Raw genomic sequence first — 14,025 nt, forward strand, 5'->3', positions numbered from 1 at the left:
TGAGACAAAGTATATGCGAACTGCTGTATGGAAAGTGAATTTGCTCTGTAAATCTTCACCCAAATCACAATAAAAAAAAAAAAAAAGAAAAAGAATATATACTGGTGGCCAACAAACACATGAGGAAATGCTCACAAGTATTAACCATTAGAGAGATGCAAATCAAAACCACAATGAGATATCATCTCACCCCAGCAATAATAGCAAGGTTCAACAAGACAGAAAACAACAAATGCTAGCTCTGGTGGTGTAGTACCTAAAGCATTTGACTGCTAACCAGAAGGCTGGTGGTTTAAACCCATCAGCCACTCCTCAGAAGGAAGACTAGACAATCTACTTCTGTAGTGATAACTGCCTTGGAAACCCAAGGAGGGGTCACTATGAGTCAGAATCAACTCGATGGCTGTGAGTTTGGTTTGGTTTTTGGTTTAATGAGGTTGTGGTGAGATTGGAACCCTCATACACTCCTGGTGGGACTACAACATGGTACAACCATTGTGGAAAATGATATGGCTTTTCCTTAATGATATGGTATTTCCAGAAAAACCATTTGGGCCAGCAATTTTATTACTAGGAATATATCCTAGAGGTGAGAGACAGGACCCGAACAGACATATGCACACTCACGTTCCTCACAGCCCAATTCACTATAGCAAAGAGATCAAAATAACCTAAATGCCCATCAACAGATGAATAGATAACCAAACTATAGTACATTCACACAATGGAATATTATGCAACATTAAAGAATAACAAATAGTACATGAATTATCTCACAACGTGGATAAATTTGGAAGACAATGTTGTTGTTGTTGTTAGGTGTCGTCAAGTCATTTCCAACTAATAGCAACCCCATGTACAGCAGAACAAAACACTGCCCAATCCCACACCAGCTCCATGATCCTTGCTATATTTGAGCCCATTGTCACAGCCACCATGTCAATCCATCTTATTGAAGGCCTTCCCCTCTTTCTTTGACCCTCCACCTTACCAAGCATGACATCCTTCTCCAGGGAATTGTCCCTTCTGACAACATGGCCAAAGTAGGTGAGACGAAGTCTGGCCATTCTCACTTCCAAGGAGCATTTTGGCTGCACTTCCTCCAGGACAGATCTGGTAGTTCTTTTAGCAGTCCATGGTACTTTCAGCATTCTTCTCCAGCACCACAACTCAAAACCATCAACCTTTCTTCAGTCTTCCTTATTCACTGTCCAGCTCTCACATGCATATGAGGCGATTGAAAATATCATGGTTTGTGTCAGGCACACCCTAGTCCTCAAGGAGACATCCTCACTCCTCAGCACCTGAAAGAGTTCCTTCATGGCCAACCTGTCCAGTGCTACACATCGTCTAATGTCCTGACTGCTGTTTCCATTGGGGTCGATTGTAGGAGCAAGCAATGTGAATTCTTTGACAACCTCAATCTTCTCTCCATTTATCGTGATGCTGTTTATTGGTCCAGTTGTGAGGATTTTTGTTTTCTTGGTATTGAGATGTAATCCATACTGGAGGCTGTATTCAATCTTCACCAGTAAGTACCTCAAGTCATCCTCACTTTCAACAAACAAAGTTGTGTAATCAGCATATCACATGTTGTTAATGATTCTTCTTCCAATCTTGATGCCACGTTTTTCTTCATATAGTCCAGCTTCTCAGATTATTTGCTCAGCATATAGATTGAATAAGTATGGGGAAAGGATACACCCAGGATGTACTCCCTTCCTGATTTTAAACCATGTAGTGTTCCCTTGTTCTGTTCGAACGACAGTCTCCTGGTCATTGTACAGGTTCCTCATGAGTACAATCAGGTGTTCAGGAATTCCCATTCTTCTCAATGTTATCCATAATTTGTTATGATCCACACAATCAAGTGCAATTGCATAGTCAATAAAACACAAGTAAACATCTTTCTGGTATTCTTTGCCTTGAGCCAAGATCCATCTGACAGCAGCTATGATAGCCCTTGTTCAACGTCTTCTTCTGAATCCACCATGCACATCTGGAAGTTCTCTGTCAATATACTGCTGCAACCATTTTTGAATTATCTTCAGTAAGATCTTACTTGCGTACAATATTAATGGTACTGTTTGATAATTCCCACATTCTGTGGGATCACCTTTCTTTGGAATGGGTACAAATATGGATCTCTTCCAGTCAGTTGGCCAGGTAACTGTCTTCCAAATCTCTTGGCATAACCGAGTGAGTGCTTCCAGTGGGGCATCCATTTGTTGAAATATTTCAATGGGTATTCCATCAATTCCTGGAGCCGTGTTCTTTGCCAATTCCTTCATTGCAGCTTCAACTTCCTCCTTAAATACCATTGGTTCTAGATCATATGCCACCTCCTGAAATGGATGAAGATTGACCAGTTCTTTTTGGTACAGTGACTCTGTGTATTCCTTCCATCTTCTTTTGATGTTTCCTGCATCATTCAATATTTTGCCCATAGAATCTTTCAATATTGCAATTTGAGGCTTAAATTAGGAAGACAATATGCTGAGTGAAATAAGGCAATCACAGAAGGACAAATATTGTATGAGCTCATTTTTATAAAAGGTCAAGGAAAGGTTTACTCAGGGAATATATTTACTTTGTTAATTACCAGGGATGGGAAGGAAGGAGAGGGAAAATTTCAGACCAGTTGGGAGTTACATGTTGATTTGGGTGAGGGAAAGGACAGTATGGAAAGAGTCTGTGACCAGCATGATGACATTGGGGAAAGGAAGGCACTGAAATGTGCACATAAGATACAGACAACAGGGGCAAATACTACTGTATGCACAATACTGCATTACCACTAGCACCAAGCACCAGGCTACAGATAAATGCATAGACAGGTGAGAAGATCAGGTTGGGATAGGCAAACAGGAATATACCCTAGACCAAGGATAGATTTAGCTGAAGATAATCTTACATATGCATTTGTGTTACAAAATTAGCTACTTACATTACAGAACCAACAGAAAGCAGAGTTGGAGGAACTTCTCAGAGACAACCAAACACCTTGAGAGAGAGAATCACTGGGCCTGTGGGCTCACAACCAGTCTTGGGAGACATCATGTTCATTTGGCACAACAGTACGTAAAAATCTTGTTCTACAACCTACTTTGGTGAGTAGCGACTGGGGTCTTAAAAGCTTTTGAGTGGCCATGTATGATGCAACTATTCATCTCCTCCCATCTGGAACAATGAAGAGTGAAGAAAGTCAAAGGCGTCAGCAAACAAGGATAAGATGGACCACAAGGATCTCAGCCTTCATGACCCCAAGACCAGAAGAACTAGATGGTGCCCATCTACCAATGCCAACCACTTGGAAAAGGATCGAAACTGGAGATCCTGGATAGAGTAGGAGGGAAAATGTGGAACAAAATTCAAGAACACAAAAACTACCAGAATTACTGGTCAGAGAGAGACTGGTGGAACCCCTGAGACTATGGCCCCATCTTACCCTTTGGGCATAGAAACAGACTCACTTCCATGAACTGGCTCTCAGCCCAACAGTAGAAAGACCTACATTCAGAACACCTGACCTAGGTTGATGTACCCACCTACTCTAGGGAGATGCATCCCTTAGATTAATCAGCCATGAGACACCAGAGGGGTAGCATTCACATACCAGAAAGCTAGACAGACAGGAGTACATAGATAACAAGAACACAGAGAGAGGGTAGTCACAGGGAAGAGAGGAGAGGGGAAGGGAGAAGAGTATTTTGTAGTTGGGGATGGTAATTGGGGCTGTGAAATCAAATGTGCATGAACAGTTGATTGTAAAACAAATTTGCTTTGTAAATTTACACCCAAAGCCCAATCACAAATAAATGAATAGAATATCTAGAATTAAAGAAATCGGATGTCATATTGCACTGGGCAAATCTGTTGCAAAAGACCTTTATAAGGTGTTGATGAGCAAAAATGTTATTTTGAAGACTAAGGTGTGCCTAACCCAAGCCATGGTATTTTCAATCACCTCATATGCATGTGAAAGCTGGACAATGAATAAGAAAGACCAAAGAAGAATTGATACTTTTGAGTTGTGGTGTTGGTGAAGACTACTCAAAGTACCATGGGCTGCCAGAAGAACAAATCTGTCCTGGAAGAAATGCAGCCAGAATGCTCCTTGGAAGGGACGATGGCCAAACATAGTCTCACCTACTTTGGTCATGTTGTCAGAAGGAACCATTCCCTAGAAGGCTATCATGCTTGGTAAAGTGGAGGTCAGCAAAAAAAGGGGAAGACCCTCAATGAGATGGATTGACACAGTTGCTGAAATGATAGGCTCAAGTACGGCAAGGATAGTGAGGATTGTGCACAACTGGGCAGTGTTTCTATAGCAAGGATTGTGAGAATGGCTCATGACTGGGCAGTATTTTGTTCTGTCATACTTAGGGTCACTATGAGTCAGAGCCGACTTGACAGCACCTAACAACAACACAAACATACGTATATATATATGTGTGTGTGTGTGTGTATACACACACACACACACACACATATATATATATGTAATCACTATTGAGAAAGTTATTAGGGTTAATGGAACATTTGACTCAAAGCATAAGAAGCCTTCACAGTGACATCTTGAGTATAAATCTTGCCTTCACAAATTATTCCTTTCTCTTTGCCAATACCCTCTCCTATCTTAGGAAAAGAGCCTGGCGGGGGATCCAAAAGTTTGGATTGCAAAACTGAAGAATGTATTGAAACACCTGTTCTAGAGGAGTCTTCATCATCCCCCACAGATGTCCAGCAACATTCCTGGCTGGTTTCCACAGACATTGAGAACACTGAAAGGTAAGTATGAAGTTACCTTAAATAGACTAGCTTGAATAGATTGCCAGTCCACTTCTAGTTAATATTCTTAGGACCCAAAGAGAGGTGAGAATTTCTATTACAGGCTCAGAAACAGAGCTCTCTTTGGTCTACCAGAGAAACATAGTGCTAGAAGGGGCTTTGGAGATTGCTGCATCTACAAATAAGAAATCTCAGATGAGATGAGGTAACTAATCCAAAATCCCGCAGGAGAAGCAGAACCTACAGTAGGCATAGGCTGCCAGGTTTCTGCTTATCTCACTCCAATACATGGCATCTCTATGGAATATGAAAACTGTGCTTTTTGGGGAAGGGAGAAAGTTGAATCTACAGACTTTATCCACTGAACTGGTTCCCAAAATTTCCATTTGTTTAAGGGTTAAGTCAGTCAAGTTAAGTTAGTTGGCTAAGTTAAGTTAGCCTTAGGCACTATGCTACCAGAGCGGTGAGCAAAAGTTAGTAAAACAAATGCATTAACTCTCTTTGACCACTAAGGGACCATCAGGTACACCTAGAAGAGTTGGAGTAGAGAGCTCTGTAAAAAGCTGTTTGTGAATAAAACAAGATGTTTGGCCCTTGACTGGCAACTAAGCAGACTATTCTGTATACCAGAAATCTGAGAATATACTGGAGGCATCTTTGCAGGACTTTGGACCCTTAGCATAGTGCCTAAGGCATTTTGAATGCTAACCAGAAGGCTGGAGGTTCAAACCCACCAGTCACTCCTCAGAAGGAAGGTTGGGAATCTACTTCCATAGTGATACTACCTCAGAAACCCAAGGAGGGGTCGCTATGAGTTGGGTCCTACTTGACAGCAAATAACAACAACAACAGTGAGAGAGTGTTTTTCCTGGGGAGAAGAGACTCTACAGTGTGATTCTATTTCATTTGAGAAAAGGGAGCAACAGTAATATATTATAATAAGTTCTGCATCTCATTTAGATGCTAAAAATGTCATTCCGTGAAGCAGAAGGACAAAGCTCTTGTTTATCGGCCTTCAGACTGCTATCATGTCCTTTTCTGCTGATGTCCCCAGAGCTAAACAAAGCAGCTGAATGAATACTGGGCAATTCCATGAAGTGTTCTCTGTGTGTGGGGTTGAGTCATTGACAAGATAATGAACATTTTATTTTCTTATTTTTAGAAATGTAGCACACAATGGCACTTATAGCCATTGTGGTTCTACTTCCCGATTGTAATATAATTCTAAAGCTAATTACCAAATTTCTGTGTTTATAGAAAATTGGAGCATGTGGTAATTATGTGCTATTAATAAAACTTGGATTTTGTATGGGCTTGGAAGCCCAACCATTCAAACAATAAGGCTGTTTTGTGCAGTTTGATAGAACTGTAGATAAATGATGAGGGAGCAATTTGTGTTAATTTATATAATAGAAAATTGTTTGCTCTATTCCTAGGAAAAATGTCTGCCACAATGACATGGTCAGGGCATAATCAATGAGCAAAGCCATTTTCCTTTACAGAAACCTGCACAGCAGCTATATCCAAGCCTAAAGCTTGCAAGAAAGGAAATGATGGGTAGTAATAAGAATAAACTAATAGAATCCATGGTGTTGACAGTATTTAAGTTCAGCATGAAAGTCCAGACTGAAATCAAAGGAGATGGGAAAGACTGAGAAAAGTGGACACAGCAGACCTAGTCCTGGAGGGCAGTTTCCTCAAAACTCCCTGGCTCTCAACCACAAGAGATCAGACTCTGCCTAGAATCACCAGGATGGCCTTAAAAAGCAATGATACTTGGCCTAGGTGCTGCCATAAGCCAACTAAATCAGAATCTGTTAGAGTAGAGCCAAGGCATAAAGTGATTATCCTGTGCATCAGCCAAGAGAATTGGTGCTTTATGGGGAGACCTTGTATCAATCCCATGTATTGCAGTCCTGCCTGGCCTTTTGCCACCTTGTGCCTGTGTACCTCCCATCTATCCCATCTACTCTTAAGAATTTTACCTAGAAACAGAATGTGCCCCTTGTACTTCTGGATGTAGGACCTTGCACTCCTTTCTTCCCCTCCCCCCATGCCCACCTTCCCTCTCCAGAAATACCTTTTAGGACTAATCAGCATGTAGTGCTCACAGATACACCTTCACACAGAGGGAAACTGAGATGAAAGAGAGTAACTAATCTAGGGTAAGGGCACTCTGAGTCCTTCTACAGTTATATTTCTATAGAGGGAATCCAAAAAGCTGCTTTCCCCCTCCTTTTCCAATTAGCTAACCCCAAGTCTAGATTTATTGGTAGCATAGTGCCTAAGGCACTTGACTGCTAACCAGAGGGCTGATGGTTCAAACCCACCAGCCACTCCTCAGAAGGAAGGTTGGGCAATCTACTTCCACAATGGTACCGCCTTGGAAACCCAAGGAGGGGTCGCTATGAGTCAGGCGGGTCCGACTCGACGGCACATAACAACAACAAGAATATTAGTCAGTACTTCAGAAGGATACCCCAGGGAGTGTCTGTCCTTCCCAAGACAGTAGTCCTCAAACCATGCTCAACAAAACAATAGTAGTATGTGAACTAGATTGAGGGGTTTTGTACCTAAAATTAAATTTTGGTTCTCTTTCCTTAAGTGCCAGAGAGAGGCAAGTTAATGGATAGAATTTCCTCAACATTAGCATTGTCTTCCCCCCCCCAAAAAAAGGGTCTTAAATCCTTCTTGTCTATCATTGCTTCTCTATTCTAGAGTTAACTAAAAGATATATCTGGTTTTGTACCATATTATATTTTTCCTGTCCTAAATGAATATATCACTGTCCTAGGATTTCAAGAATGGTAACTCTAGTACATGTATTTGGGAACCATTGTCCCAAAGATTTGAAAAGTCCAAATCTTCCCTGTCCTACCCTGGAAGCCTCCTGCCTAGACGAGAAGCCCCCGACATAGCTTCCTGCTCTACAATTCTGTAGTTTTATGGTCATATAGACTCTGAGATGGGAAAAGATGGAAATGTGCATGGCATTGTATGCAATAGACTAAGGAGCCAGAAAGCTTGAAAGGACATGCTAGTGGCTAGAGGAAGGCAACGCTGTCATAGGTAGTGTTTTTCTCTTTCTCTCCCTCCCCTTTTCCCTCTGTTTCTCTGTTTTCCCCTTTGTGAAGAGCTCTTCTCTGGAGGTTTTAGAGTTTGTTTCATTCCTGCTGCTGGCAATTTCTCAGGGCCTCACTTTGTCCAAAGGTAGGACGGAGTAATTTCTCCCTTTTGTTTATCTAACATTTACAGTGGTTAGCCTACTGTCTCCCATCATTCCAAATCAGTTATAATGAGCGTTAGCCATTTTGTGAATGCTTAATCCTGTGTTGCACTGAGTTCCATTCATGGTTATGGCTTTAAAACTAAGTGGACAATAGTGCACAAGTGCACATGCATAGCCACAACAGCTTTCTGACTATAAAGCCATGTTAACACCACCATCCAGGTTCAACTTTTCCCAGGGTAGTAGATGCCCATTATTCTAGTTTTGTGTCCATTGCCTCTCCTTAGAAGTGTGAAGTATTGTTCTCATTATCAAGTATCTTCTCCAATTTCAGGCAGGTCAGGTTTGAGGCAGAGATGAAGTCTCCTACAAAAGAGTACCCTGCGAAAGCAGTTGACAGAGGAGTTCTCACTCCTTTAGAGCCAACCCATCTGAGATTTTTTTTCTTATGAAAACAAAATAAACTCAATATGTGCCTATTGAAAACTAGAGCTAGTACAATGAGGCACAAATCTTGTTCTTCAGTTGTCTTGTAGAACAGATTGCTTAAGATTTCAAAACTTTATGGCTGATTATCCTTTCTTTTTATCACTTTTACAGAGACATGCGAGAAATGAAAAACCTTTTAAGCAAACTCAGGGAAACTATGCCTTTACCACTGAAAAATCAAGGTGAGTCCTGTCATTTCCCTTTGAGGCAGAAGACTTTTTTTTTCAACATTGTAACTTTGGGACTTGTTTCTTGAGAAATTAAAGCAAACTGTTTATACATACAATAGAAGGCATTGAGTACAGGCCATCCCTGGGTTACCAACAAGATCTGTGTCATTAAGAATTTGCAGTTAAATAGGAACAAGTGCATATGGTTCGTACTTAGCCTTACTTTAGTGCAAGAAAATGCTGTAAGCCTTTTCAGTGATGTAAAAGTTGTTGTTGTTGTTGTTATGTGCTGTCGAGTTGGCCTCAAATCATAGCGACCCCTCCTTGGGTTTCCGAGGCAATATCACTACGGAAGTAGATTGCCCCATCTTCCTTCCGAGGAATGGCTGGTGGGTTTGAACCGCCTTAGGCACTATGCTACCAGAGCTCCTGATGCAAAAGTTACATGTGTAATAAGTGAAGGTGGTTGTGAGGAAGAATCTTGTGAGTAGAGGTCAGTTCAATCATTTAAATGTGAGGGCAAATTTACATAACATAAACAACTACAAGCTGTCTGTAAGTCAGACATTCACAACCCAGGACTGCCTGTATACATTTGTCTGACCTTGAGAACATGACATAAAGAATGGAGTCCCTCAGATGAATACAATTTTGTTCCCCAATTTACAGAAAGCTGAAGCACATTAGAAGTTAAATCCAAGATAGTAAGCAGAAAGGCTAGAATATGAACACAGGCAGTTTGTCACAAGAGCCATCTGGAGCATAGGAGTATACACTCTAACACAGAAATGGAAAGTGGATATTCACTAGAATGTAAATTCCATGAGGAAAGGGCTTCTGTATGCTTTAGATATTTATTGCATCTCCACTACCTAGAGCAATGCCTGGGACATAAAAGAGTAACCCCTGTCACAAATAGTAAATCTTTGTTAAATCAGCACCTACCGTTGCAAGACTCAGAGAGAAGATGGGTACAAATGACTAAGAAGCACTTTCATTAAGCATACATGGACAGAGCAGCTATCAGTGAAGCATCTAATTCAAATAAAGGTACAGGGGAAAGACTTTTTAGAAGCAAGCAAGAAACTCTTAAGGAGTCCCGGTGGTGCAGTGGTTAAGTGCTTTACTACTAACTGCAAGGTCAGCAGTTTGAATCCACCAGTGCTCCATGGGAGAAAAGCTCTGGTGATCTACTCTCATAAACATTATAGCCTAGGAAACCTAATGGGTCAGTTCTACTCTCACATTGGGTTACTATGAGTCAGAATTGACTCTATGGCACACAACAATAAGAAACTGTTGTTTCCTCTAAGTAGAGTCTGGGTGGGAGGGAGGACAGGGCCCACTTGCCTCTAAATTAGGAGCAGGAAGACTTGCCAGCAGATCTGGGGCACCTTCTTGGCTCAAGGAGCAGCATGGCAGAAGGTGGAGAGATGGAAGTGAGAACACTAGACAAAGAGACTGTGGATTAGTGTGACCCGACCTGCATGGGGTGATGGTGGGGGTGTCACAAAACAAGAGGGGGTACATTGGACCAGGTGGCTCAAAGCACCCCTTGAAGGGCCTGGACATGGGCTAATTGGCTTAAGCTATGGGTGTAGCATTGTAGCATTTTGGAGACCTTGTAATGTTAGCCACTCTCAGAAGGAAGGTTGTTGGGCAATCTACTTCCATAGTAATACCACCTAAGAAACCCAAAGAGAGATCGCTATGAGTCGGGTTCGACTCAACAGCAGTGAGTTTGTTTTTTGTTTTTGTAGTTTTTAAAAAAGTAATAACATATTGGTGTGTGAGAGATCACTCTAACAACAGCATGGAAGATTGTTGCTAGAAAATAAGCCTGGTGATTAGGACCAGGGTCTTTGGATTATGGCTTTGGTTTCTAATGCTGGGTCTGCCAATTGCCAGCTTTGTGCCCTGAAACAAGTTTTCAACTTCTGGAAACTTCAGTTTCCTCATTGCTAATAAAATGGATAATAATGTCACTCACTTCAGAAAGTTGTTGTGAGGATCAAATGAAGCAATACTTGTTATATGCCTCATACACTTTAGAGAGATCAAACACTCAACAAATGCTACTATTTTTGTTATTATTGCATTCATTGTTTACCAGCTGGCCCATCCAGTCCAGCTCAGGGAATCCTCACCCATCATCAATTAGAACAATCCCTGCCATCACTTACTCTGGAGCATACAGTGTGTGGTGCCCATGGGAGACTGATCTTGAACTTGCAGTTCAGAGCACTGGAACCTAGGACTTTGGATTTAGGGCTCATCTCTGAGGCTGCCCTCAGCACTTTAACATGATTGTCAAGTCTCCTCTTGTCAACAGCACAGGGGCCTCTCACTCTACCTCATGTTCAGCTTCCCAGAAGGATGACTGCACAAGGTCCCCCAATCTCCATTTCATGGGTGCCACGTAGCCTATATTTTATATATCAAACCATCCTAAACATTCCTTTTAGTGAAAAATTATTTATATTTTATGTTTAGTGAAAAATTATTCAGCCATTTTTTAAATTATATGTTAATGGAAAAATAGAAATTTCATTTTCTTTTCTTAAATCACTTTTGTAATCATAAAAGGTATAATATAAATACTTTATATTGAATTGTATTTTTTTATAAACAGAAAACAAAATTAGAATTTGAAAAAAATTTTTATAATACACTAATTAAAAATTGATACTGTGAATGAAAAGGATATAGCCACCCAAATAAATGATACCCAGGAATTGAACCCTGCATCCCTTTAGGGAAGGAAAGGAAAAAAGTTATGAGAAGGAAAGGGAAAGGGAAAAGAAGGAAAGGGAAAAAACAGACTGTGTATACTGAGATGAAACATAAGGAGGCTTCCTCTTGACCTTCCTGGAATTCTTTTCAAGTGATTTGTTTATGATCCAGGTCTAGGGTAACGTATGCAGGAAATGATGTGGGTGAAATGTGGAAAAAAAAAATTATTACAGTTCTTTTCCACAAGACCGTATTGTCAAAACGTAATTCTAACTAGATGGAAACCATTATAGAAAGCCATCTGTTTTGTTTTTGGCTTACGATTTCCTTTCTCTTCTTATTCTATTTGCATGTGTGTTTAAAGCAGATGGAAACAGGAGGAAAGCCCCACCCCTGTTCCCCTTTTTCCCTGCTTCAAATCTCAGAAATGGTATGAAAATCATATAAAATCCTGTCAGGCAAATTTCAGGGTGCTTACAATAAAAATACTAGAATTCACCTGTTTTCTAGGCTCCATGGTAGTCCTCAACTCAGAAATTGTTCTTTGTTTGTTTTAGTGTTTAAAGAAGTAATCATATTCCCCCCTCACCCCACAATCAAAGCGGGACTCGATAATGCTTTGTTGTTAGGTTCCATCCAGTCGGTTCTAACTCATAGTGACCCCATGCACAACAGAACAAAGCACCGCCCAGTCCTGCACCATCCTCACAGTCTTTGCTGTGCTTGAGCCCATCGTGGCAGCCACTGTGTCAGTCCATCTCATTGAGGGTCTTCTCCTTTTTCTCTGACTCTCTCCCAAGCATGATATCCTTCTCCAGGGACTGGTTCCTTCTGATAAGATGACCAAAGTACCAGACATGAAGTCTGGCCATTCTTGCTCCTAAGAAGCATTCCCGCTGCACTTCCTCCAAAATAGATTTGTTCATTCTTCAGTATTCTTTGCCAAAACCACAATTTACTTTAAATTGATTTTCAGTGGAAAAAGGTAGGAATTTTCATGGCTAGTGATTATACTTCATTTTAGACAGAGCCTGCTATTTCCCATCTTTCCAATTTACAACTGGGGAAAAAGAGGGGTGCAAAAAAGGAGCGAGCCATCTATGTTCTGCTGCAGTTGCAGTTCCACTGCAGGCTTCAGACAACCATCCAGATCTCCTGGCTCTCAGTCCACTGTCCTTTCCACTGCTTCAGTGCACCTCCTGTCCTACATTCTGGGTCAATAGCAGTGATGTAAGGAGCTTCATTAATTATGAAAAGTCTTGCTGTGTCAAATGGATTACAAATGGAGCTACCTGTGGAGAGCCTGCAAGGTTTCTGACAAAGGGTAAAAGGAGATTGGAAAGTGAAGGACAAGTATCTTCTGAATGCATGTTGTTATCAAACAAAACAAATTGGTAGAAATAAATTAAGCATCAAAAACAGTTTTACCTTTTCCTATATATCTGAGTTAATGAATGCATTGGTACATTCACTCTTACACAGAGTTCAGTTGTTGATACCATGCATTAGAATCAGTCTGGAAGTAGATCAGTCAGAACTGACTCTTTCTAGAATTGGTTCCCTTCTGTGGTCAGTCCTCACTCAAGATTAAATTGAGCCTAAGAACTGTTTCTCCAGCCTCATATCCCTAATCAACTCTAATCTGGAACTCATGTCCAGAATTGACCTGGCCATGTTAGGCAGAAGAGTCCTGGGTACCTGGCTGAAGAAAATCTATCTTGGCGATGACCTTCCAAGTCCTGACTCCAGAGCCTCATATAAAGATTTATTGTCCTTGTGGTTGATATCTGAATGGCTCTGGGAAGTTTTACATATAGCTCAATATCCTTTGTAATCTCATAAACCTTTTGTCTGGCATTTAGTGTGACATACGTAATCCCTCTCTCTCCTCCAATCTGTTCCACACATCACTGATCACACATCATCTTCATAATACATTACTATGATTATGGTGAGCCACCACTCACAACTGTTAAAAGACTTCTTATAGTCCACTGAAGGAGGAACATACGTCTCACCCCAACTTCCATTGTACCCATTATTATCCAACATGTAAAATCACCTATGACCTGCCAACATTCTGAACTAGGTGAGAAAATATCTCTCGTTCCATAAGGCTCTTTATGTCAACAAGGAAGTGTTAGAGGATAATCACCTGGGAAGCTGTTTCAAATGATATATGCCTCCTGTGACAGAGCTTCTGATGAAGCCTTCAGGGTAGGATATGTGCATCCTGGAAACAATAAGCACACACACATACATTATTGGGAAGACAAAAAGATTAATACATAGAATATGTGATAGTTGAAGATGTGTCAACTTGGCTGGACTCCAGTTGTGAGTGGTGGTTCCCATGATGGATCACATGACTGCGTTCTAAGCGGCGGGTCGGCCTAGGGGGAGTTTCCCCAGGGGTGTGGCCTACCTGCAATGCTATCCCAGGGACAAACTGAAAGAACGGCATTCCGCACTATATACTTCCTGGAGCGAGCAGCTCGCTGCTCGCTGCTCGCCCTGGAGGTTTTCGGATTCATTCTTTGTTGGGAACAGCGACCAGCGCACTGCGTGTCAGCTTGATTCTCTCGGCTCTGTTGTGCTTACGGGAACCAGACG

At 41.3% G+C, this 14,025-nt stretch overlaps 1 protein-coding gene across 1 annotated transcript in view; it reads left to right on the top strand.

Annotated features, from left to right (window-relative positions):
• Positions 1 to 14,025, top strand: part of LOC103207280 (regulator of G protein signaling 7 binding protein) — a 238,880-nt gene that overhangs the window by 204,654 nt on the left and 20,201 nt on the right. The window contains exons 6-7 of the mRNA XM_007952850.1: positions 4,644 to 4,791; positions 8,621 to 8,691. Of these exons, the coding sequence (XP_007951041.1) occupies positions 4,644 to 4,791; positions 8,621 to 8,691 (219 nt within the window). The remainder of the gene's footprint in view (positions 1 to 4,643; positions 4,792 to 8,620; positions 8,692 to 14,025) is intronic.

The sequence above is a fragment of the Orycteropus afer genome, unplaced genomic scaffold (assembly GCF_000298275.1).
Source record: "Orycteropus afer afer isolate SDZICR_OR568_19922 unplaced genomic scaffold, OryAfe1.0 scaffold00362, whole genome shotgun sequence".
Taxonomy (NCBI): Eukaryota; Metazoa; Chordata; class Mammalia; order Tubulidentata; family Orycteropodidae; genus Orycteropus; species Orycteropus afer.